The sequence below is a fragment of the Callorhinus ursinus genome, unplaced genomic scaffold (genome assembly GCF_003265705.2).
Source record: "Callorhinus ursinus isolate GAN/ISIS: 27379988/994484 unplaced genomic scaffold, GSC_fseal_2.0 scaffold1, whole genome shotgun sequence".
Classification (NCBI taxonomy): Eukaryota; Metazoa; Chordata; class Mammalia; order Carnivora; family Otariidae; genus Callorhinus; species Callorhinus ursinus.
Genome location: NW_027397063.1, coordinates 73,400,453 through 73,423,313, shown reverse-complemented (window position 1 = coordinate 73,423,313; position 22,861 = coordinate 73,400,453). Strand labels below are relative to the sequence as shown.

Below are 22,861 nucleotides of genomic sequence, written 5' to 3'. Positions count from 1 at the left end.
GTTCTAGAGATGAAGAAATAGGCGTTTCAGATGGGGATAATATAGGAGCGGTTACTAAGAGAGATGATCTTTAAAATTATGTAGTGGAGTTTCTAGTTCATATATGGGAATGTTTATTGCACAGTTTTTCTTTTTTTTTTTAAGATTTTATTTATCTGTTTGAGAGAGAGCATGCACGAACGGGGAGGGGCAGAGGGAGAGAAGCAGACTCCCCACTGAGCAGGGAGCCCGATGCGGGGCTGGATCCCAGGACCCTGAGATCATGGCCTGAGCTGAAGACAGACACTTAACCGACTGAACCACCTAGGAGCCCCTATTGCAGTTTTTCTTAATGTGAAGTTTAAAATTACCTGGATAGCCACACAGTAGTGAAATGTTTGCATAGATTATGGTATATCTGTTCTAATAATATTTGGCCATCTAAAAATGTTTTGGAAAAACAGTAACATTGGAAAATGCCTGTAATATGTTAAATTTAAAAATTACAAAACTGTACATGCGATCCTAATCTGTGTTTTAAAATGTACATTAGAAAGAATTGGAAGCAAACATATTAAAAATATTAAGAGGTTATTTCTGGGGGTGCCTGGCTGGCTCAGTTGGGCAGAGCATATGACTCTTGATCTTGGGGTCATGAGTTCAAGCCCCACCTTGGGGATGGAGTTTACTTAAAAAAAAAAAAAAAAAAAGAATAAGTGGTTATTTCTGGATAAGTAGAATTTTTTTCTTTGTATTCCTGTATTTTCTAAGTTTTTTATTAAAACACACAAAGTAAGTTCTAGATAGTAGCTGGGGTTAAGACAAAAGCCTTTTGTTGTAGTAATATCCAAAATGTAAGAAATACTGTTCACATTTATCATAGGTAGCATTTCTAGACAATTAAATTAGGCCCCATAAGTTATACCTAGGGCTTTGCTTTGATCTTTGCTAGAACAGAGTGACTGTTCTGTTCTGAGAGCCCTTGAAGGGACTGAGAAGCAGCACTGGTGGATTCTCCTCTATTTTCAACAGGTTGTTGGGGTGCCAGTTGGGTCTACTCTACCTTCAACAGTGAAACAGGCTGTGGCAATCAGTGGTGGCCAAATCCTTGTAGCCAAGGCCAGCTCTTCTGTTGCCAAAGCAGTTGGTCCAAAGCAAGTTGTGACCCAAGGAGTTGCCAAAGCCATTGTGAGCGGAGGTGGAGGAACCATTGTTGCTCAGCCGGTGCAAGCCTTAACCAAGGCACAGGTCACTGCTGCCGGCCCGCAAAAGACTGGATCTCAGGGCTCAGGTAACTGATACTGTTGGGGGCCCTTTCAGCAGCAGCTCCTTCTAGACTGTTCTTTGCTAGTGGTTTTATTTGGTTGTAAGAAAACCTGTTAGGTTTATGTAGCGAGTATATAAAAACATGTTAATCTTTTCCGGGTAACATTTTACATAGAGGCATAGAGGTCTGTAAGTAGTTTATTTTAAGGTGTGTGTGTGTTTTAGCAAGGGTAATAAAAATAGAGGGTATTTCTTGCTACTGCTTCTGCTCTCAGGTCTGAAGGATAATTTTCATTTGACCGTATCTCCACTTTGGGTTGTATTCAGACTTAAATTCTTGGGATGTCGTTTGTCAGCAGCATTTTGAGATACTTGACTAATGCATTCTCTACCAAATAACTTTAAACACCTTGCATGTGTTTGTTGTTTCAGTGAGAGCATGAAAAAATGTACCTAAGACATTAGATACATTTACTAATTTTTGAAGGTCTTTTTTTTTAAGATTTTATTTATTTGAGAGAGAGAGAGAATGAGAGACAGAGAGCACAAGAGGGAAGAGGGTCAGAGGGAGAAGCAGACCCGCCCGCTGAGCAGGGAGCCTGATGTGGGACTCGATCCTGGGACTCCAGGATCATGACCTGAGCCGAAGGCAGTCGCTTAACCAACTGAGCCACCCAGGCGCCCTAATTTTTGAAGGTCTTAATGAGGCTAAAGAATTGTTGCAGTGAGTTAGAAGGATAGAAGGTAGTGGATGAATCATTATAATGTACATCTGCTACTCATGCTATGTGTTAATTATACTTGAATAAAAAAATTTTAAAAGAAAATGTAGAAACCAAATAATAAATTGAAAGAATAACCAAAATCAACTTTATATAAAAAATAGATTCAGAAGAAAAAAGAGAAAGAAGGTAGTGGATGTCCAAAATAAAGATTTCAGAGGTGATGAATCATGGAACACCACATCAAAAACTAATGATGTAATGTATGATGATTAACATAACATAATTAAATAAAATTAAAAAAAAAAAAAAGAGGGCTCAGATGGCTTGGAAGAAGTGATCTTTGGAGTTTAGAAAATGAAGTGCCTGAGAAGCCGGAGAATTAAACAGGTCACTTACAGTGCTGTCACTGAGGATGACCATCATTGGCATTAGAGCAAGACTGAGTCGGGAGTCAGTCTTCAGCAAGTGAGGGGAAGTGATTGGGAGTTCAGTAAATGAGAGCAGAGAGGTGAGGGGTAAGGTGGTAGAGCCAAGCGTGAACCGCCAGGAGCCAGCAGGTTTTTTTCTTCTGGAATGAGGGGTGATAATGGTCTGAAAGCCGCACTGGAGAGCACAAAGGCTCCTCCCCTAGTCCTGGCCCTCAGACGCTGAGGTAAGATTCAAAAAACAGTGTTTAGCTAAGGGTGCTGCTGGGGAAGTCCTATATCTTCAGAGGACTCAGTGTTAATTACCACAAAAAGAGATAGCATTCCAACAGGTCGAGGTTCTAGAGGGTGTAATGACCACAGCAGGAATTCCTGGGGCTGCGGTAAAGGAGCTGGAGGAGGAAGGGCTGAAGAGGTGGGTTCAGATCAGGAATGCAGAGCAATGAGGGGCTGGACTCCAGGTGCTGGTGACCGACCAGAGAGGTTTGCTGAGCTTCACAGTGTGTGAGGTGGGATGAGTTGTGGCAGTGGTGGAGAGGGCTGGCGCTCAGTTTTCAGTCTCTGCTGTTCTGGGGCAGCTTCCAGGGTTCTTGCTTCCCCAGGCTTGCACGGGGAAGCAGTCCACTGAGGAAGAGGACTTGTGCAGCAGGCTGGAGGGGGCTCTGAGAGTCCTTTGCCTGTGGTGACGCACATGGTTCTGTAGGCTTCATTTCATGGAGATTTGAATTCAGAGTAACTGCAGAAATTTTGATGTGTAAGTTTTCACTGAAGAGTCGTGTTTAGAGGTTTACAGCCATGTGCAATTGAGAAGTATATTCTAAGGAATAAACGAAAGCCCTTTGACATAGGTGAGACTTTAAAAAGAGGTGAATGATCATTTCATAGTATACGTGCCAGTTGTTGATTATGGTATTTTTTTAGTTCTTAGAAAGTGAGAGAGGCTGGAAGTCTTGTTTCAAATCCATAGATTCATTCATTACTAGAAATTGATTAAAGGGGCTTTAAACAGATTTCGGGAGGAAATATATATTCATCCATAGATAAGGTTATTATTTTTTGATTGTCTCAACCATAGTACTTTTGAGAGTAAAGAGTCACTGTTCATAATGATTGGGACATAGGTGTAAAAATGGGACACAGGTGTAAACTGGAACTGTTCTGGGCAAACTGGGGCATATGGTCATTCTATTTATGTACAAATATAAATTCCTTTGTAATTTATAGCAAGCTCTTCTAATAGTAAATTATTTTTTAATTAGCAAGATGCTTAAGAATATCAGCCTTTTAAGTATTATGTATCTAGGAAAACAAACGAGTTTACTAAAGTTTGTTTTTTAATAAGTATTTTATTAATCTGTGTTTTTAATTTTAGCAATAGCATTGCCCTCAGTTCCAGTTTATCTTACTGTTTTTCCTCTTTATTTTTTTCTTTTTTCCCTTTATCATTTTAGTAATGGCAACATTGCAGCTACCAGCCACTAATTTGGCCAACTTGGCAAACTTGCCTCCTGGCACTAAACTCTACCTTACAACGAACAGCAAGAACCCTTCAGGAAAAGGGAAACTGCTGCTGATCCCTCAAGGAGCCATCCTGCGAGCTACCAACAATGCTAGTCAGTCTGTCATTAAATCATTTGGTTTTTGGGTCTCTGGGTATGTTCATCTCATCCACCTGAAGGGCAGCTCTTACCTGTTTCAGGACACGTTTCCCTAGCTCTGTGTGGTGTTATGATGGTAGTATTTGCCCACATGGATTTAAAACATACACATAACTAGAAGTGGGTTTAAATAATCATAGTCCTAGGAGGCGACACTATTATTTTGGGTTTATCCACTCAGAGTTTGGGGTCAGGAACAAATCACACTGGAGAGGGATGGCTGCTGAGGCTGTGCTGGGAGAGAGCTGTCCGTGTGAGCTATAAATGAAAACGTTCTTTTCAGTGGTATCTAAAAGCTGGGCATACCTGGGGAGACGGTAGCTGGAAGGCTACGTTCATTTATTTTGGAGGGGATAGGAGTAGGAGTAGAATCAAGTGTCTCTCCCTGCAGTTATTTAGATGTGCATCTTAAGTTTGCCAGGTTTAGAGATGGAAAGAAAAATACAGGGTCAGCCTTAGTGTATAAGCCTTAAAACCCCAAGGAAATTAGGTGGTTTATCTAGACTTACAAACTTTTGCTTTGACATACAGAGAAAAACAATTTGGATAGTGTTGGAAAGGAAAGGGAAAAAGGAATTATTTCCCTCTGAATCAGAAATATAATTGGTATAGCAGTTAGGTTCACTAGAAATGAGTCACCCTTGCCAAATGTAGCGTGTGAGCTAGTCACCATTTTGTTTACTGACTGTAATGGGTGATTTTTGTTCTCTCACCCTGGCATTTTTCCCTCTTACCTAAGCAATAGTATATAAAAATGAAATACGTAAGAAAAGGACAATGTAAGGATTCTATAATTTACTCAGAGAGCCACTCAGGTTTTAGTTTATATTATGTCACCAAAAGGGAAGTAAAGAGGATCCAAAGGCTTTAAAAATAGAATTTTAAAAAGGGCGGGGAGGAAGTGGGGCTCTGGAATCAGTATCAATATGAGGAAAACACGTTTTTTCCAGGGCAGAGGGAGACAGAAAAGAGAGTACTATAAAATTACACGAAATTCCAGCAGTGTCACTGAAATTGGATGAGATGCCAGAATGTTTAGAAGCACTTCTCTCTCTCAGCACATTTTAGTCAACACTTGGTTAGAAAATGTCAGTATCAGACTCTTGTCTCCCACAACGAAGTCAGAACTCTTGTTAAAGCTAAGTCTTCATTGTACTGAGAGCTGAACTAGTCAGCTGTCCTTCAGTTGAAAGGAAATCAGTTTCAGTCCTTAATTCTAGGACATTCCCCTTACTCTTTTTTTTTTTTTTTTTTTAAGATTTTTTAATGTATTTATTTGTTAGAGAACACAAGCAGGGGGAGCGGCAGGCAGGGGGAGAAGCAGGCTTCCCGCTGAGCAGGGAGCCCAGCACGGGGCTCGATCCCAGGACCCGGGGTCATGACCTGGGCCGAAGGCAGACACTTAACTGACTGAGCCACCCAGGCGCCTCGACATTCCCCTTACTCTTGTCACAGAATAGGTATATTACCATAGAAAGGGGGGAGAACAGGAAAGGGAAGGAATGTTACTATAAAGGGAACATCACTCTGGACTCATCTGTTTTTTCCGGTAAGCCTCTTATTACTTCTTGTGAAGTTGCTGTCATTTCGTTGTATTTTCAGACCTCCAGTCTGGCTCAGCTGCGGGAGGCGGGGGCGGAGGCGGAGGCACAGGAGGGACCCAGAGCCCCGCCGGCCCTGGAGGGGTCTCCCAGCACCTGACTTACACATCGTACATCCTGAAGCAGACTCCTCAGGTCTGATCGTTCGTGACTGGTGTCTTCCAAATCCTTTCGTTATTTAACAGTGCCTTTAATTACAGTGGATTTATCTTTATGACCCTGGGATCGGGAGTCAGTACTAACATTTTAGCCACGCTATAAATCTATATTATTTTGGCCTTGTTTTGGTTTTGAGAGAAGGGGACGTAGAGAGACTTAAGTAACTTTTCCAAGATCTCTCTGCTAAGCCCGTTCTAGAATTTGGATTTAAACCCGGAGCTTTCTGACTCAAAAATTTTTGCTACGCTGTTGCCTCCTAAATCCATGAGGCAATGAATAGTATTAATAGGCAGTTGAAAATTTTCTCTTGGAAGGGAGTAACCACTATCAAGTTTTGGCATTTTGAATTAGGCTGGATTCATGATTAGGAACAAGTTTCTATCTTCTTTCCCCTTGCTGCTTTTATTTTTTTATTTATTTTTAAAAAATTTTATTTATTTACTTGAGAAAGAGAGAGCACAGGAGAGGGGGGACGGTCAGAAGGAGAAGCAGACTCCCTGCTGAGCAGGGAGCCCGACGCAGGACTCGATCCCAGGACTCCAGGATCATGACCTGAGCCAAAGGCAGTCGCGTAACCAGCTGAGCCACCCAGGCATCACCCCCCCCTTGCTGCTTTTTAAGTCTTGACTCCTCTCTAAGGAAGGTCATGAAATTTTGGTCTAGATGTTCGTATTGAGAAGGATGGGTAGTTACCAGCCTGAATAATTCAGATTTAAGGACTAGGTTGTGAAGCTTGAGTTTCTAGCGGCCTCCTCCATAACTACTCTGCCGAGTTTCAGAAGTGGGGTAGCTATTGCTAGTGACACCGAGAGCAGAGAGCTGCTCTTTTCAGTTCTTTGGGCTGAGTTGCAGAAGTGACGGAAGGGCATTATAGCTTGTAACATGGTACCTTGTGATTTAAAGAGTCAGGGCAAGTCATTTGAACTTAAGAAATTACTGAGTAGGTCTTTTTTGTTTCTAACTTAGGGTACATTTTTAGTTGGTCAGCCATCACCCCAGACATCTGGAAAGCAGCTGACTACTGGGTCAGTGGTCCAAGGAACCCTGGGAGTCAGCACATCTTCTGCACAAGGACAACAAACATTAAAAGTCATCTCTGGACAGAAAACCACTTTGTTTACCCAGGTAAATACACACACATATACTCCAAATACAGGGTGGTGATGGCATTTATTTAAACGTTTACAGCTTATCTCTTTCCACAAAGAAATTAAGGTTGCATGAGAAAATGAACAATAAAATAGTATAGAAAAATAAGAATAAAATCTTGAGATTTGGGAAAATTATAAGTAGAATGAGAAGATAAGGCCAGAGAGTTCTTAGATATACAAACAGTTATGTCCTGTATAATTAATAATATTTGCCAAAGCAAATCAGAAGCACAATCAGTTATAAAATTCACACTATTTGTGAGAAGCAAAAAAAAGAAAATACCTACGTAATATTTCCTTGAAAGAAACAAAATTTTCTTGGTACCTCATTCTAAAATTTCTCTAGAGGAACTTCTTATAGGAGATTCTGAGTAGTATAATAGCTGATGACAGCCACAGTATCCATATACACTTGACCCCTGAACAATGCTGGGTTAGGGGTGCCAACCTCTCACACAGTGGAAAATTCACATATAACTGGACTTCCTCCACTATTAGTAGCCTGCTGTTGACCAGGAGCCTTACTGAAAACATAGTTGATTAACACACATTTTGTACGTTGTATGTATTATATACTCTCTTCTGACAGTTAAGTAAGCTAGAGAAAAGAAAATGTTATTAAGAAATCATAAGGAAAAAAATATTTGCAGAACCATTACTGTATTTATTTAAAAAAAACAAAAACAAAAAAAAACCCATAGGGGCACCTGACTGGCTCAGTCAGTAGAGTGTGTGACTCTTGATATCAGGGTTGTGAGTTCAAGCCCCAGGTGGGTATGGAGCCTTCTTAAAATAACAAAAAAAAAACAACAAACAAAAACCCCACATAATGGACCTGTGAAGCTCAAACCCCATGTTGTTCAAGGGCCAGCTGTAAAAAGTAAATGCTGTAGAGGGTTTGGTACATGTTTCTACAGCATTCTTTAGTATAAGCCAAAGAAGAATGACTGCGAATTTTAGCTGGTGAAGGATGTCATAATCACCTGTGGGAGAATCTATAGCTAGGTCTCAGAAATTTACCCAACGAAGCAAACAAGGTATGGAAGGATGTAGGCAGTATGATACCATTTATCAAAAAACAATGCCTTTTCTCTGTGTATAAATCAGTACTTCTTAAAGCATGAAATGTGGATATTGGATTTTTGTCAAATGTTTTTTCTGTGTTGAGAAGATCATACGGTTTTTATTTTTTTTGTTATGGTGAATTACATTAATTTTTAAAATGTTAAACCAAGGTGTACCTGGCTGGCTCAGTTGATGGAGCATATGACTCTTGATCTCAGGGTCATGAGTTCGAGCCCTACATTGGGCATAGAGATTACTTAAAAAACATAAAAAAATGTTTTTAAAAAGTGTTAAACCAGCCCTGTACTGGAAAACCCACTTGGTTTTGACATGTTATCCTGTTTTAATGTATTGTTGGGTTTCATTTGATAAAATTTTGTTTAGAATTTCTGTAAGGTTTATTGGTCAGTGGTTTTCTTTGTAATTCTTGTCTGGTTTTGTTATCAGAGTACTGCTGGCCTCCTAAAATGAGTTAGAAACTTTTCTTTCCTGTTCACTTTTTTGTGAAGATTTTATCTAGAATTGGTAGTGTTTCTTAACTATTTAGAGTATACCAGTGAAGCCATAATGGCCCGAAGTCTTGTTAATTGGGAAGGTTTTTAACTACGATTTCAGTTTATTTACTAGATACAGGACTATTCAGGTTAGTTGTTTTATATTGAGGGAGGTTTGGTAAGTTACACCTTTAAAGGAATGTGTCCATTTCATCTAAGTGGTTGAATTTACTAGAATAAAATTGCTCATAATTTTCCTTTATTATCCATTTAATGTCTGTAAAATCTTTAGTGATGGCCCCCTTTTATTTCTTTTTCTTTTTCTTTCTTTCTTTCTTTTTTTTTTTAGAGCAAGTGTGCCTGACTGGGGGTTGGGGGGTTGGGAGGGAGAGACAGAGGGAGAGAGAGAATCTTCAGCAGGCTTCCACACCCAGGATGGGGCCCCCTGTGGGGCTCAGCCTCACAACCCTGAGATCATGACCTGAGCTAAATCAAGAGTCGGATGCTTAACCAGCTGAGCCACCCAGGCGCCCCCTCCCTTTCATTCTTGATTATGATAGTTATGCATCTTCTCTTTTTTTTCTTGATCATTGATCTTTTCATATTCATGGTGTTTGGTTTCTTTGAGTACTAATTTCCCTTTGGTCAGAAGTGTTTAGTATTTAAACAGATAGGAGGCCCCAAAATTCTTCAGGCAGTTCTTTAAAATCCTAGCTTATTTCTTCTTACCTGCTTATGGTTGCAGCCAGTGTGACGACATTCTCCCTGTTCGGCCACAGCAGAACAATTACCATTGCTTTTTAATAAGTATCAGTTACAGAGGCTGCTGGGAAGGTGGCAGAGTAGGACATCCCGGGGCTGACCTCTTGCCGCGTGGCGCCTAGAGAGCACCCACGTCGGCATAAATAACCCAAAAAGCAGCCTGAAAACTGGCAGAACAGACTCTCCGCAGCCCGGCATAGACAAGAGGACACAGCGAAGCAGATCCACCCCCTCTGATCGCTCTTGGCAAGATCCCGTCAAAGCAGTGCCACAAGCCTGGCAGTGTGTGCGCGGCCCAGACAAGGTCAGCACCACTCCAGAGTGAGTCCTGCCCCAGGGAGAGGGGAAGATAACCACATATCCCTCTGACTGTGGCCCCAGCAGTGGGCTGAGGGCAGGCAGCTGGTCTGACTGCAGGCCCCACCCACCAACAAAAACTTCTCCGGGGGACGACACAGGGACAGTGCCTGCAGTTTGGTGCTACTGCATCTCTGGCAAATGCCTGGTCTGACTCAGCTCAAGCCCAAGGCAGCCCCGGAGCAGCCCGCTAACACCACGGGCACCAGACTCTGCCCACAACAGGCAGGGAGCCATCGCAGACAACAGGACTGAAGGCAAACACATCCCAGCCACAAGGTAGGACACCCCTGGAGCAACACACATAGGAGACACCCCCTGAAGCACCAGGTTCTGGGGAACAGACATTGCACTGCAGAACCTCTTCTTCATAGAGCCACTACTTTCAAGTGCAGGAGATACAGCTGACTTTCCTAACACAGAAAAACAGACAATGCAAGAGACAGAATGAGGAGACAGAGGAATATGTCCCAGATCAAAGAACAGGACAAAATCAGAGCAGGAGACTTAAGCGAAATGGAGATAAGTAATATGTCTGATAGCGAATTTAAAGTAACGCTCATAAAGATGCTCGCTAGAATTGAGGAAGGACTGCAGGACCTCCATGAGACCCTCCACCAAGAGCTAGAAGACATAAAAAAGAACCAGTTAGAGCTATTGGACTCACTAAGTGGAAATAAAAATAGACCATCTGGAATAAATAGCAAGCAAGAGGAAGTAGAAGAAAGGACCAGCCACCTGGAGGACAGAGTCATGGAAAGCAATCAAGCCGAGCAGATGAGAGGGGGGAAAAATACACAAAATGAAAATAGACCCGAGGCGCCTGGGTGGCTCAGATGGTTGAGCGTCTGCCTTCGGCTCAGGTCATGATCCTGGGGTCCTGGGATCGAGTCCCGCATCAGGCTCCCTGCTCCCTGGGAGCCTGCTTCTCCCTCTGCCTCTCTCTCTCTCTGTCTTTCGTGAATAAATAAATAAAATCTTTTTAAAAAAAAAAAGGAAAATAGACCCAGGGAACTGAGCAACGCTGTCAGGCATAACAGTCGCATGATAGGGATCCCAGAAGGAGAAGAGTGAGGAAAGGGGGCAGAAGATTTGTCTGAAGAAATAATAGCTGAAAGCTTCCTGAATCTGGGGAAGGAAAGAGAAATCCAGACCCAGGAAGCACAGAGAGCCCCCAACACAACCAACCCAGAGAGGTCTGCACCAAGACACAAAGTAAATAAGATGGCCAAAAGTAGTGATAAAGAGAGAATTTTAAAAGTAGTAAGAGAAAGGAAAGCAGGTACATACAAAGGAAACCCCATACGGCTATCAGTGGGTTTTTCAGCAGAACCTCTGCAGGCCAGAAGAAAGTGGCATGATAAATTCCAACTGCTAAAAGGAAAAAATCTACAGCCAAGAATACTCTATCCAGCAAGGCTTTCGTTTAGAATAGAGGGAGAGATAAGTTTCCCAGAAAAACAAAAATTAAAAGCAAAACCAGCCACGTCCCTGTCACACACGATGCCATCGGCCTGTGGGTCCCAAATTCACGGTCCAGCAGCCCTCCTGCCAGAGTCAGCGTGCACGGCCTGCCACCTGCTAAATGCCAAGTCAACATGCCTTCACCTCAGATTGCCAAGGGCTCAGATTGACACTGATCCCCTCAAATTTCAGCCTCTGTGCCCAAGTTTGTGTACAAAAGTGGGAATAATTATAACAGCAGAATGAAGCAACCCAAACATCTATTTCTGTGGAATATAGAATGGATAAAAGGAGTGTGCTAGGCTGAGAACATCTCCAAAAAGCACATGAACACATACAGCATGATTCTGGTTAGTTAAAAAAAAAAAAAAAAAAACCTGGGAGGAATAAAACAAGATGAAACCAGAGAGGGAGACAAACCATAAGAGACTTCTTAAGCAGAGGAAAGAAACAGGCTTGCTGGAGGGGAGGTGGGGGGGATGGGGTGACTGGGTGGTGGGCATGAAGGAGGGCACGTGATGGAATGAGCACTGGGTGTTGTATGCAACTGATGAATCACTGAACTCTACCTCTAAAACTAATAATACACTATATTGTTAATTAATTGAACTTAAAATTAAAAAAAAAGAAACCCAAAACTAGCCTTTAAAAAAAAAAAGTAGCATTTACATAAAGCAATGCACATCTAGATCATAAGTGTACTGTTCATTGAGTGTTGACCAATGTGTAAACTCATGCAAGCACTATCCCAATCAAGATACAGAACATTTCCATCACTCTAAAACGTACCCTCATTTCCCTTTCAGTCATCATTTTTCTATTTCTGTCACCATAGATGAGCTAATTTCTGTCTGTTCCTGACCTTCATGTCAATAAAATTATATAGTATGTAGTCTTTCATGTCTAGCTTCTGTTGTTCCAGCATGTTTCTGAGATTTATCCATATGTGTGTCAGTAGTTTATTCTCACGTAGTATTTTGTTGTATGATTTTTATCCTCCTGTTTATGGACATTTGGATTATTTCTAGTTTTTGATTATGAACCATACTGATATGAACATTCTTGTATAGATCTCTTGTACAGTAAAAGAGGTAGGTCCTAGGGTAAGTATATGTGTCTAAGAAAGTTTATAAGAAACTGACAAATTGGTTGCAAAGTGGTTGTACCGTTTGACTCTCCCATAAATAATGAGAGAGTTCCAGTTGTCCTGCATCCTCATCAACATGGAGGACTGTCTTCCTTTTATTTTTAGCCATTTTTGCGAATATGAAGTGATATCTCATTGTGGTTTTTTTTTTAACTTTTTAACTTTTTTTTTTTAAGATTTTATTTATTGACAGAGACACAGCGAGAGAGGGAACACAAGCAGGGGGAGTGGGAGAGGGAGAGGGAGAAGCAGGCTTCCCGCTGAGCAGGGAGCCCGATGGAGGGCTCGATCCCAGGGCCCTGGGATCATGAGCTGAAGCAGACTCCCCAACGACTAAGCCATCCAGGCGCCCCTAAAAATTTTTTTTAAAGATTTTTATTTATTTATTTGACAGAGACACAGCGAGAGAGGGAACACAAGCTGGGGGAGTGGGAGAGGGAGAAGCAGGCTCCCCGCGGAGCAGGGAACCCGATGCGGGCCTCGAACCCAGGACACTGGGATTGTGACCTGAGCCAAAGGTGACTGAGCCACCCAGGCGCCCCCTCATTGTGGTTTTAATTTGCATTAGACTCCAATGCAAATTATGCCATGGCTGCTACTTCTGGATTCTTTTTTACATCATTTTTTTTTAAAGGTTTTATTTATTTATTTGACAGAGAGTGCACAAGTAGGCAGAGAGGCAGGCAGGGAGGCAGGCAGAGGGAGAGGGAGAAGCAGGCTGTCCACTGAGCAGGGAACCTGACGTGGGGCTCGATCCCAAGACTCTGGGATCATGACCTGACCTGAAGGCAGCCGCTTAACCGACTGAGCCACCCAGGCACCCCTGCTACTTCTGGATTGTAATCATGACCCCTCCAGTTACTGTGTGACCCTCGTAAAATTACTGAGCTTAATCTCTTCCTCTGTAAAATGAAACTAAAATCTACCCTATAAGGTTTATGAAAAGATTGAATGACATAAGGTATGTAAAAATGCTTTCTGCTATTCCTGACACAAAGTAACTCCTCGGGGACTGAAGAATGGTATCTGCTTGTGGAGTGTATTGGTATCTGCTTGTGGAGTGTATTAATTTGGGCACTGAGCAGTCATTTGGGCCAGGGGTCTGCACACTATGCCCAAGGCTCCCTGTTTTTATGAATAATAATTTATTGGCACACAGCCACCCCCATTTCATCTATAACATAGAGCTGAGGAGTTGAAACAAAGACCATATGGCCTGCAATGCTGTACATGCTTATACCATTTTCAGGAAAAATTTGCTGAGCCTTGATTTACCCACTAAAACTATAATTTGTTGAATGGTAGTGAAATGCTCAGCCTGTACTAGCCTAGAGCACTTAATGTACCCATTTAAATCTGGCCCATCTTGTTTAGATTTTCATGTTTAAAGATTACGTGTACATTTAAGAGTGTTTTGGACTCACTTATTTTGATAACACATGACCTGGTATCTTTGAAGTCACTGCTGCCAAATAGTGGCTTGCAGATGCATTCATTTACTTGTTCTACATTAGGGGTAAAGGAACATCTGTACATAAAAAGTCAAACTTGAGAGCTTATTGGAAAGGTGCACAAACATCTCATATGTTTTTGATTAGCAAGACTTTCTTGGCTCTGCTCTAATTCTTGGGCCCTGTGTAGGTAAGGAATAAATTGTGCCTGTGAACCAGGGCAACATTATTACTTCAACCCATTTTGTTTCTGCAGGCAGCCCCTGGGGGACAAGCATCGCTAATGAAAATATCTGATAGCACACTGAAGTCTGTGCCAGCCACCTCACAACTCTCAAAGCCTGGAACCACAATGCTGAGAGTAGCAGGAGGGGTTATCACAACTGCCACTTCCCCAGCTGTGGCGCTCTCAGCAAACGGTCCTGCCCAGCCGGTGAGGATTAGCATGACAGTAGAAAACCATAATGAAACAAAGTAGTAAAAATATAAGATATTTAGCAGGTATACCACTGGGTCATTTGAAATACAGTTCACATGCCATGAAATTCTCCATTTTCAAGTGTACAGTTCTCTGGTTTTTATTATATTCTCAAGGTTGTGCACTCATCACCACTATCTGTTTTAGAATGTTTAATCACTCCTAAAGCAAACTCCATACCCAGTAGCAGTCACTCCCTGTTCCCTCCTCCCCCTTGCCCCCCCCCCCCAGTACTAGACAACCACTAATCTTTCTTGGGTCTGGCTTCTTACATTTTCAGGGTTCATCCATGTTGTACTGCCATGTATCAGTACTTCTTTATAGCTGAATGGTCAATATCCAATTTTATGGCCATACCAAGTTTTGTTGTTGTATTTATTAGTTGACGGACATTTGGATGGTTTCTACATTTTTACTATAATGAGTAATGCTGCTGTGAATGTTTACGTTTAAGTTTTTGTATAATCATATGTTTTTGGTTTTTTTGGCTATATACGTAGGAAAGGGATTCCTGGATCATATCGTAAACTCTTTAACATTTTGAGGAACTGCCAAACAGTTTTCCCAGACATCTGCACCATTTTAGACTCCTACCAGCAGTGTATGAGGGCTCCAGTTTTTCCATATCCTCGCTAATGCTTGTTCTTGTCCTTTTGGTTGTTGTTAACCCATTCTAGCGGGTGTGAAATGGTATCTCATTGTGGTTTTGATTTGCATTTCCCTGTTAGCTAATGATATTGAGCATCTTTTTATGTACTTATTGTCCATTTCTGTATCTTTTTGGGAAAAATGTCTCTTCAGATCCTCTGCCCATTATTTAGTTGGATTATTCTTTTTTATTACTGAGTTTTAAGTGTTCTTTAGATATTCTAGATATGAATCTCTTATGAGATTTGCAAAAATTTTCTCCCACTCTGTGGGCTATCTATTCACTTTCTTGAAAGTACTCTGAAAACCATAAATTTTTTTAGTTTTGACGAAGTCCAGCTTATTTTTCTCTTATTGCTTATGCTTTTGATATAGCTAAGAAACCATTGCCTAATCCAAAATTACAAAATTTAAGCCAGTATTTTCTTCTAAGAGTTTTATAGTTTTAGCTCTTACATGTAGATCTTTGCTCCATTTTGAGTTAATTATTATGTGGTGTGAGGTAGGGGCCAAACTTCACTCTTTTGTATGTAGATAGCCAGTTGGTCCAGGAACATTTGAAGCCTCTTTCCCCCTTGAATTGTCTTGGCACCGTAAGGTCTTTTTGAAGCTGATTTTGCTTGCTTTTCAGGCTTTATCTCCTCCTACTACCTTTCATATGCCTATTCATACCGCTCTACTTTGTAGTTCCTTGAACATATCATGTTCTTTCATGCCTCTCTTTCTGCCTACTGTCTTCTGCCAACTTCTGCCAAGAAACATTCTTTTGTCACTCCCTTTCCCTGTCTTAAATCTTGAAGATTCCCCTAAAGTGCCATATTTGTACATGAAGCTTTCCCCAGTACTCTCCCCTCCCCATCCTTAGACAGAAATAGTAATTTTCCTTTCAGTCTTAATAGTGCCTTGTACCTGTGCCTGCTGTAGCACTCATCACAGTTTGGTAGCCCTGCCCTCCTTGCGGGCTGTTACCTCTGGGCCCTAGCCTTTAACACTGTGCCTGCCATGTAGTAGATGTTGGTTGGCTGAATGAGACAGGTGTTAAAACATTATAGTGAGTTCTTAATAAAACTCATTTTATTTCACTTTTATATTCTGAGATTATGTCCTTTTTTTGGTGTTGAAATATCCTTTTATAAATAGGTGGTGAGGGCTTTTGGGTTTTGTTGTTGTTTTTAATGTGGTAACCCTCTGATACCTCCTTGTTTTAAACTTGAAAAATTTTTCTGGTCTGTGAACTCTGAAAGTGTAGGAAACAATGAGAGAGGCAGTCTTTTTAAATGGCATGGCATTTAATAGGTAAAAATAATAGCTAATAGAGAATATTTATTGAATATACTACATGGCAGTCACTGTTCTAAGTTAAGTTACACTGCTTTCTTCTTAATTTCTGTTTTTGGCCCTATCATGAGCAGTCGGAAGGAACAACTCCCAGTTCATCGTCTGCTATCGGTTCTGTCGTGAAAACTTCTGGGCAGCAAGCAGTGTGTGTGAGCCAGTCCCCTGTAGCAGCCTGCAAGGCCACTGCTCCCTCCGTCATCAGCGCCACGTCCCTAGTGCCCACGCCAAACCCCATCTCCGGGAAAGCCACTGTGTCAGGTCGGTTGTATCAAAAGGACATTCTTTCTCTTTCCTGTCTTTGGGCTAGAATATTTTTGGAAGGTCTTAAACAATATTTTGTATAGTAAGTTGTTAAAAATAATTAACTCAGCAATATTTTCCATATAGCTGCTTTTTTGATAATTTATTCTTAAAATCGACACATAAATCCTTAGTCTGAAATGGTTTATAAATGGAATAAGAATTTTTAAATGATATAATTTTAACCACCTGGAACTCTGTGGAGTATTTTAGCTGCTTTCATCACGTAACTTTGTGGAGAACTGAGTTTACTCTCCTTATATTACCATTTTCTTTTTTTTTTAATCATCAGTTTTGAATGGAACACATTATAAAACATATTTTCATAAACAAAGTATATAAAATATAAATTGGCCTTGATGACCCCAAGTCGTGATTTTTAACATTAGGTACTAGATTGGGTAGTGTTAGAGTGGCATGCATGTGGTCTGGTAATATGGGTGACATCTTTGTGCCCACACCAAATGGCCCCAGAAGAGTGTGCCTTTCACTTCTTTGGTTAACATACAGCACAAATCCTGGAGCCAGATTGCCTTAGTTAAAATAACTTGCTTCAGTTTCCTTGGCTGTAAAATAAGCTTGATGATAATATGGACCTCATACAGTTGAGAGGATTAAATGAATCAATATGTAAATGCTTAGACTGCTGTCCGACATGTAGTAGCTGTTATATAAATAATTGCCGTTATTAGCATGTTTAGTATCCTTGTCCACATTTCTTTTAATTCTAAAATCCAAAAAAGCTGTGAAAATCAAAGATTTTTTTTTTTGTTTCTTGGTTTGCGTAACTAACTTTAATGTGAAATCTGACTTCCATTGGACAAGCTGTTTATATGACTAAATATGAATATTTGTGTTTTGCCACAAAAATACTAATGTGCTTGATTACATTGTGCTGCCCAGATGCCAGTGGGCAGTATGCCAGTATATATAATATACAACATTGCTTCTCAAACTTGAAAGATCAGCTCTGTTTTTCTGCAATCCACCACAGACAGATACTCCTGTAAAATACAATAACAATGTCACAGCAGTGTCACACTGTTAGAAAAGTTTCTGAACACTCTTGCTTCTGTATTACCTTGTTGCAGATTGTTACCAGCTTACCGGCTGGCACTGATACACAGAAGAAGCTGAGTATTACAGAGATACATGTATACACACATAAACATACGTTAATACATGCATACACACACGTACCTTAGTACCTTTGGATAAAAGATTGTGGATATTGTTATTCTTATTGCTATTACTACATTTCATACGTGTCTCCAAGCCCCCATGTCTTATTTTTTGGGTAGTTCAAGACCAAAAGATTAAGGCTGGTAGTTTTTCCCAGGACCTCTACCTACCAGTTACCATTGACCAAGTTCTAGTATAGGGAGTGCTGTTCTCTGCTAACGGAATGTTCTCAGGCACTGTGTTGGGACTGGAGTAGAAATTGTAGAAACAGAGGATTACTTTATGAGAAATAAATGCCGTCTCCTTTTCTTTTTTTAGAGAGAGCTCAAGCGGGGGCTGGGGGAGGGGCAGTGGGAGAGGGAGAGAAACAATCTCCAGCAGATTCCCCATTGAGCGCAGAGCCCCAGTGTGGGCTTCATCCCACCACCGTAGATACGACCTGAGCCGAAGTCAAGAGTCAGATGCTTAACCAACTGAGTCACCCAGATACCCCTGACTTCCCCTTTTCTAATTAAGTTTTTAACATGAAGTAAATGAAGTCTCCTGGCTTTAAGTTCTTGTTTCCTGAGATGCTGCTGATGAAACATTCTGCATATAATGTTTTCATAGACAAACCAAACTATTTGCTGCTGCCCGTTAATTTTTCATGTATATGTTGACTCTATTTTTACTGCGGTAATTAATTTTTTAATTAAATTGTGTGCGTTTTGGAGTATTTTGAACAAGGTCACTGTTGTGACTGGAGCAGGGTGAGCAGGGGAAGGAGTATTGGGACATAAAGTCAGAGTGATGGGGGCCAGATCACATAGGCCCTTTGTAGGTCATGTTAAGAACTTTGACTTTTACTCCAAGGGAAGCCATTGGAGGATTTAAAACTAAGGCGTAACATGATTGCCTTACCTTTCAACAGGATCACTGGCTGTAGCATGGGGCATAGGTGGAAGCAGAGAGCAGACCAAGAAGTTAGACATTAAGAAAGAAAATTCAGTAGTGTATCAGGGTGTCCTGGCAACATCAGACTAAAAGAAGTACCAGAAAGAAAACAGAAGATAGTGGGAAGGAAGTGATCCAAGAGAGGAAACAATTTATCTCAGAGTTGAAGGGACAGACTTCCAAGCTCAAAAGACACAGTGTGTGGTACAGCAAATGAAAGACGGCTCACACGGAGGCACAGTTTGTTCATGAAATCAGAATACCAGGGACAAGGAGAAGATCTTACAGGCCGTCAGAAGAAGAAACAGGAAAGTTCAGAAATTACATTATTATTGGGCTTCTCAGCAGTACTGGAAGCTATGATCCTACTCTTCAAAATTCTAGGGGAAAATGACTTCCAGTCAAGAATTCTGTCGTCAGCCAGATCATCCCTGAGAGTGAGGGTAGAAATATATTCTGACAGGCAAAGTTCTATTTCCTATGCTCCCTGTCTTGAGACATTACTAAAATATATATATATTTTTTTTAAGATTTTATTTATTCATGAGAGACAGAGGGAGAAAGAGAGAGAGAAGCAGAGGGAGAAGCAGGCTCCCAAGGAGCAGGGAGCCTGGTGCGGGACTCGATCCCAGCACCCTGGGATCATGACCTGAGCTGAAGGCAGATGCTTAACCATCTGAGCCACCCAGGCGCCCTAAAATATATATATTTTTTACAAGAGTGAAGAGGTGTAGAGCAAGAAAGAGGAAGAAATGGGATCCAACATAGAAGGAAGGCAAAGGGAATTCCCAGGGTCATGGTGAAGGGTGTCCCAGGATGGCAGCCAAAGATAGAGTGGAGCAGATCAGAGAGCTGGGGAAAGTTATCTCAGACGGAGTGGAACTAGAAGTTATCTAGGAGAGCTGACCACAGGGAGAATTATATAAAGGGGGGGTGGTTATAGCCATGTCTGAAGGAAGTAGGGAGACTTGGTAAGATGTTGAAGGAGAACTAAACTGAAAAAAGAGGAACTATTATCTCCAGAGAACAAAATGGAATCTCAGTGTTATGGTGTTCTTTGGATCAGTAGAGAACTGTACTGGTGGCTTTAAAATACCTATACCTATCCTAATAGCAAGTCTGTGTGTACCATCAAAATGTTATATCAGAATCAAGGCCTACAGTAGACACAGTCTTTTAAAGTTACTGAGATAAGTATTAAAAGAAAGAGCCAAAAGGGTTGAAAGTGGATGCTGCTGAGGAACTACATGAGGGCAGGGAGGTGGAGGAAAGAATGGCTGTATTTAATTAAAAGCCTTTTTAAGGCGCCTGGGTGGCTCAGATGGTTAAGCGTCTGCCTTTGGCTCAGGTCATGATCCCAGGGTCCTGGGATCGGGCTCCCTGCTCCTTGGGAGCCTGTTTCTCCCTCTGCCTCTCTCTCTCTCTCTCTCTCTCTCTCTCTCTTTCATGAATAAATAAATAAAATCTTTAAAAAAAATTAAAGAAATAAATAAAAGCCTTTTTAGCACTTTTTTACTTTTCAACTGATAAGCATGTTATATTTTGATAAAAATAAGGATTTTTAAAATATGAAATACCAGGTCATTGTTGTCTGTGAGGGCACATCTCAGTAAGAACTTACCACCTGACTGACTGATTTGACACACATCTATTCCAAAGAAAGATTTTCTTTTTTATTTAAGGCTTTGTTTCAGAAAGTTTGTAAGATGATTCCTTTCCTTTTACTCATACCTGCTGTTTTCCATTGCCTTAAAGTATCTTGAGTCTCCAATCCTGTGTGGCTTTTTTTTTTTTTAGAGAGAAAGTGCACATGTGAGCGGTTGGGGGGCACGGGGCAGATCTTAAGCAGGCTCCCGGCTGAGCGCAGAGCTCGACCTCACCACCCTGAGATCATGACTGGAGCCAAAATCAAGAGTCCGATGCTTAACTGAACCAGCCACCCAGGCACCCCTCAAATGCTGTTTCTAAGTAATCGTTATATGACAGCATGTATTTATGTTGTGTTTTATGTGCTGTTTCATGATAAAAGCCCTTTGTCGTTTTTTACCGGCCCTCTGAATGCCTCCAGTAGTTGTGTAAGGGAAATGGGAGTATGGAAGTTACCCCTAAAGGAAAATGGGAGAGAATGACCCTTTCTAGAATGGTAAGGGGGGCGCATCTGGCTGGCTCAGTCAGTTGAGCATGCTACTCTTGATCTTGGGGTCTTGAGTTTGAGCCCCACATTGTGGGTAGGGTTTACTTTAAAAAAAAATAATGAGTGGAGAATGTCTGATGTTTGGAAAATAAGAGCTGCACAGAGGTAGAAATTAGAAGGTGTGTCGAGTACACACATTTTCAAAGTATTCGATCTATAGGGATGGTGTGAGCGGTCCACAGATAAACTGGGACCAGATATAAGTGGATTCTGAATACTCTGAAACTAATTTTGGAAACATTCTCTAGGCAGCCAGGAGCCAGAGAAGGTTTTTAAGTAGGAAAATGACAGTTCTCCAAATCAGAATATAAAATTGTACATCCAATTTGTGCCTATCACAGCTGGATACAGAACAAAGAAATTGTCGTAGAAAACAGACATGGAAAAGAACTATCTTAAAATGTTAATACTGTTGTCTCCACCGTTGGACTCTGGATGACTTTTTCTTTTTTTCTTTTTTTTCTATTCTGTTTTTCCAAAAATTTTTCTATTACTTTCACTGTCACATCATTGTTTCATTTTGAAATCTGCTGCATCCATTGTCTCATGCTTCCCGCTCTGTTTATCAAAGGGGAAATGTCCTAATACCTTCCTCCTGTGAGAAAATGTGAATGCTCAAGAGGGCAGGACTTTAAGGAAGCATCTGATCTTCAGCTTGGCCTTATCTTCCAACTTGTTTTAGGATTGCTAAAGATTCACTCCAGTCAATCCACTCCCCAGCAGGCTGTCCTGACGATCCCCAGCCAGCTCAAGCCACTCGGTGTAAATACATCTGGAGGTGTACAGACTATCCTGATGCCTGTGAATAAAGGTGAGTCGGTCCCCTTGGGGCGTGCGGGCTGCGTGTCCCCATTCTGCCTGTGGCCCCTCCCCGTGCTGCCTTGCCCCTTGGCCATCTGCTCTCCTTGGCGTTTTGAACTCTGGAGCACCGACTGTCGCACTGAACATGAACCCCAGATGACCCATTTGTTTCTAAATAGCTCCCCATTTCTAAAGTTGAGTAGAGGGGGAGCATTTTAAGTGTTTATGAGAGTGCCAGGCTAATTGGATTTTTATTTTCTTAGTGACAAGCCCCCATTTCCACAGCTGAAGATCATAGCTCAGGTACCTTGGTCCTGTCAGTAAACAGCCAACCTTGTCAAATCACTATATTAAGTGAGGACCTTTTGAATGTTGTACTGAAATTGTTTTTGTGCCATTCGTCTAAAATGAGGCCATCACCTGGGAGTAATAATTTCTATATTTCTTACGTCCTCTCCTTTTTTTTTTTAAACCTGTTAGTGGTTCAGTCATTTTCTGCCAACAAATCACCTGCCATTCTGCCTGTAGCTGCCCCAACTCCGATTATCCCCAGCTCTGCTCCAGCAGCTGTTACAAAAGGTAAGTAGTTTCTCATGGTATTTTTGCCTGGAAGTTTTGTGTAAGACATTATTGTAGTCTGGGTGCCTTGAATTTCAGCCTCTCTGAGTCACATCAGAAATACTTAACAAGTGTTTATATAATAGACCTGACACTGAGGGAAACAGAGATGGGTAAAGCATCATCTGCACTTTAAGAACTTACAAAATCAGGGGCACCTGTGTGGCTCAGTTGTTACGCGTCTGCCTTCAGCTCAGGTCATGATTTTGCGGTCCTGGGATCGAGCCCCACATCGGGCTCCCTGCTCAGGGGGAGGCCTGCTTCTCCCTCTCCCACTCCCCCTGCTTGTGTTCCCTCTCTAGCTGTGTCTCTGTCAAATAAATAAATAAAATCTTTAAAAAAAAACTTCAAATCAGGTTGAAGAGAGTAGTAGTAGACAGCAAGCAGTGATTGATAAATGCAGGATAAGTGATCTGGAAAGTAAATGCTACAATATTTCAGTCTAGGATGTCTGCTCAGGGTTGGTGGGGGTATGGAGGGGGTAGGAATTTCTGTGGAATATGGATTATAACCTGGACTTGAGTGAAGCATTTTGAGGGAGCGGTAGAGACAAAGACTCAGAGGGCTTGTTTGGGGAAGTAAACCAATTAGGGAGACTCATCTGGGGTGTATAGTTGTGGTAAAGGAGCTTCAGGTAGGGCCAGGTTTTGGCAGGCTGGCAAGGG

The 22,861-nt window shown here is 41.5% G+C and overlaps 1 protein-coding gene across 5 annotated transcripts in view; it reads left to right on the top strand.

The window, feature by feature from the left end:
- The window catches only part of YEATS2 (YEATS domain containing 2), a 107,412-nt gene that overhangs the window by 69,794 nt on the left and 14,757 nt on the right, over positions 1–22,861 (top strand). For all 5 annotated transcript variants that reach the window (XM_073896450.1, XM_073896466.1, XM_073896459.1 and 2 more), the window contains 8 exons: positions 1,012–1,270; positions 3,847–4,008; positions 5,656–5,789; positions 6,780–6,938; positions 13,961–14,137; positions 16,243–16,426; positions 21,460–21,588; positions 22,059–22,157. In XM_073896450.1, the coding sequence (XP_073752551.1) occupies positions 1,012–1,270; positions 3,847–4,008; positions 5,656–5,789; positions 6,780–6,938; positions 13,961–14,137; positions 16,243–16,426; positions 21,460–21,588; positions 22,059–22,157 (1,303 nt within the window). The remainder of the gene's footprint in view (positions 1–1,011; positions 1,271–3,846; positions 4,009–5,655; positions 5,790–6,779; positions 6,939–13,960; positions 14,138–16,242; positions 16,427–21,459; positions 21,589–22,058; positions 22,158–22,861) is intronic.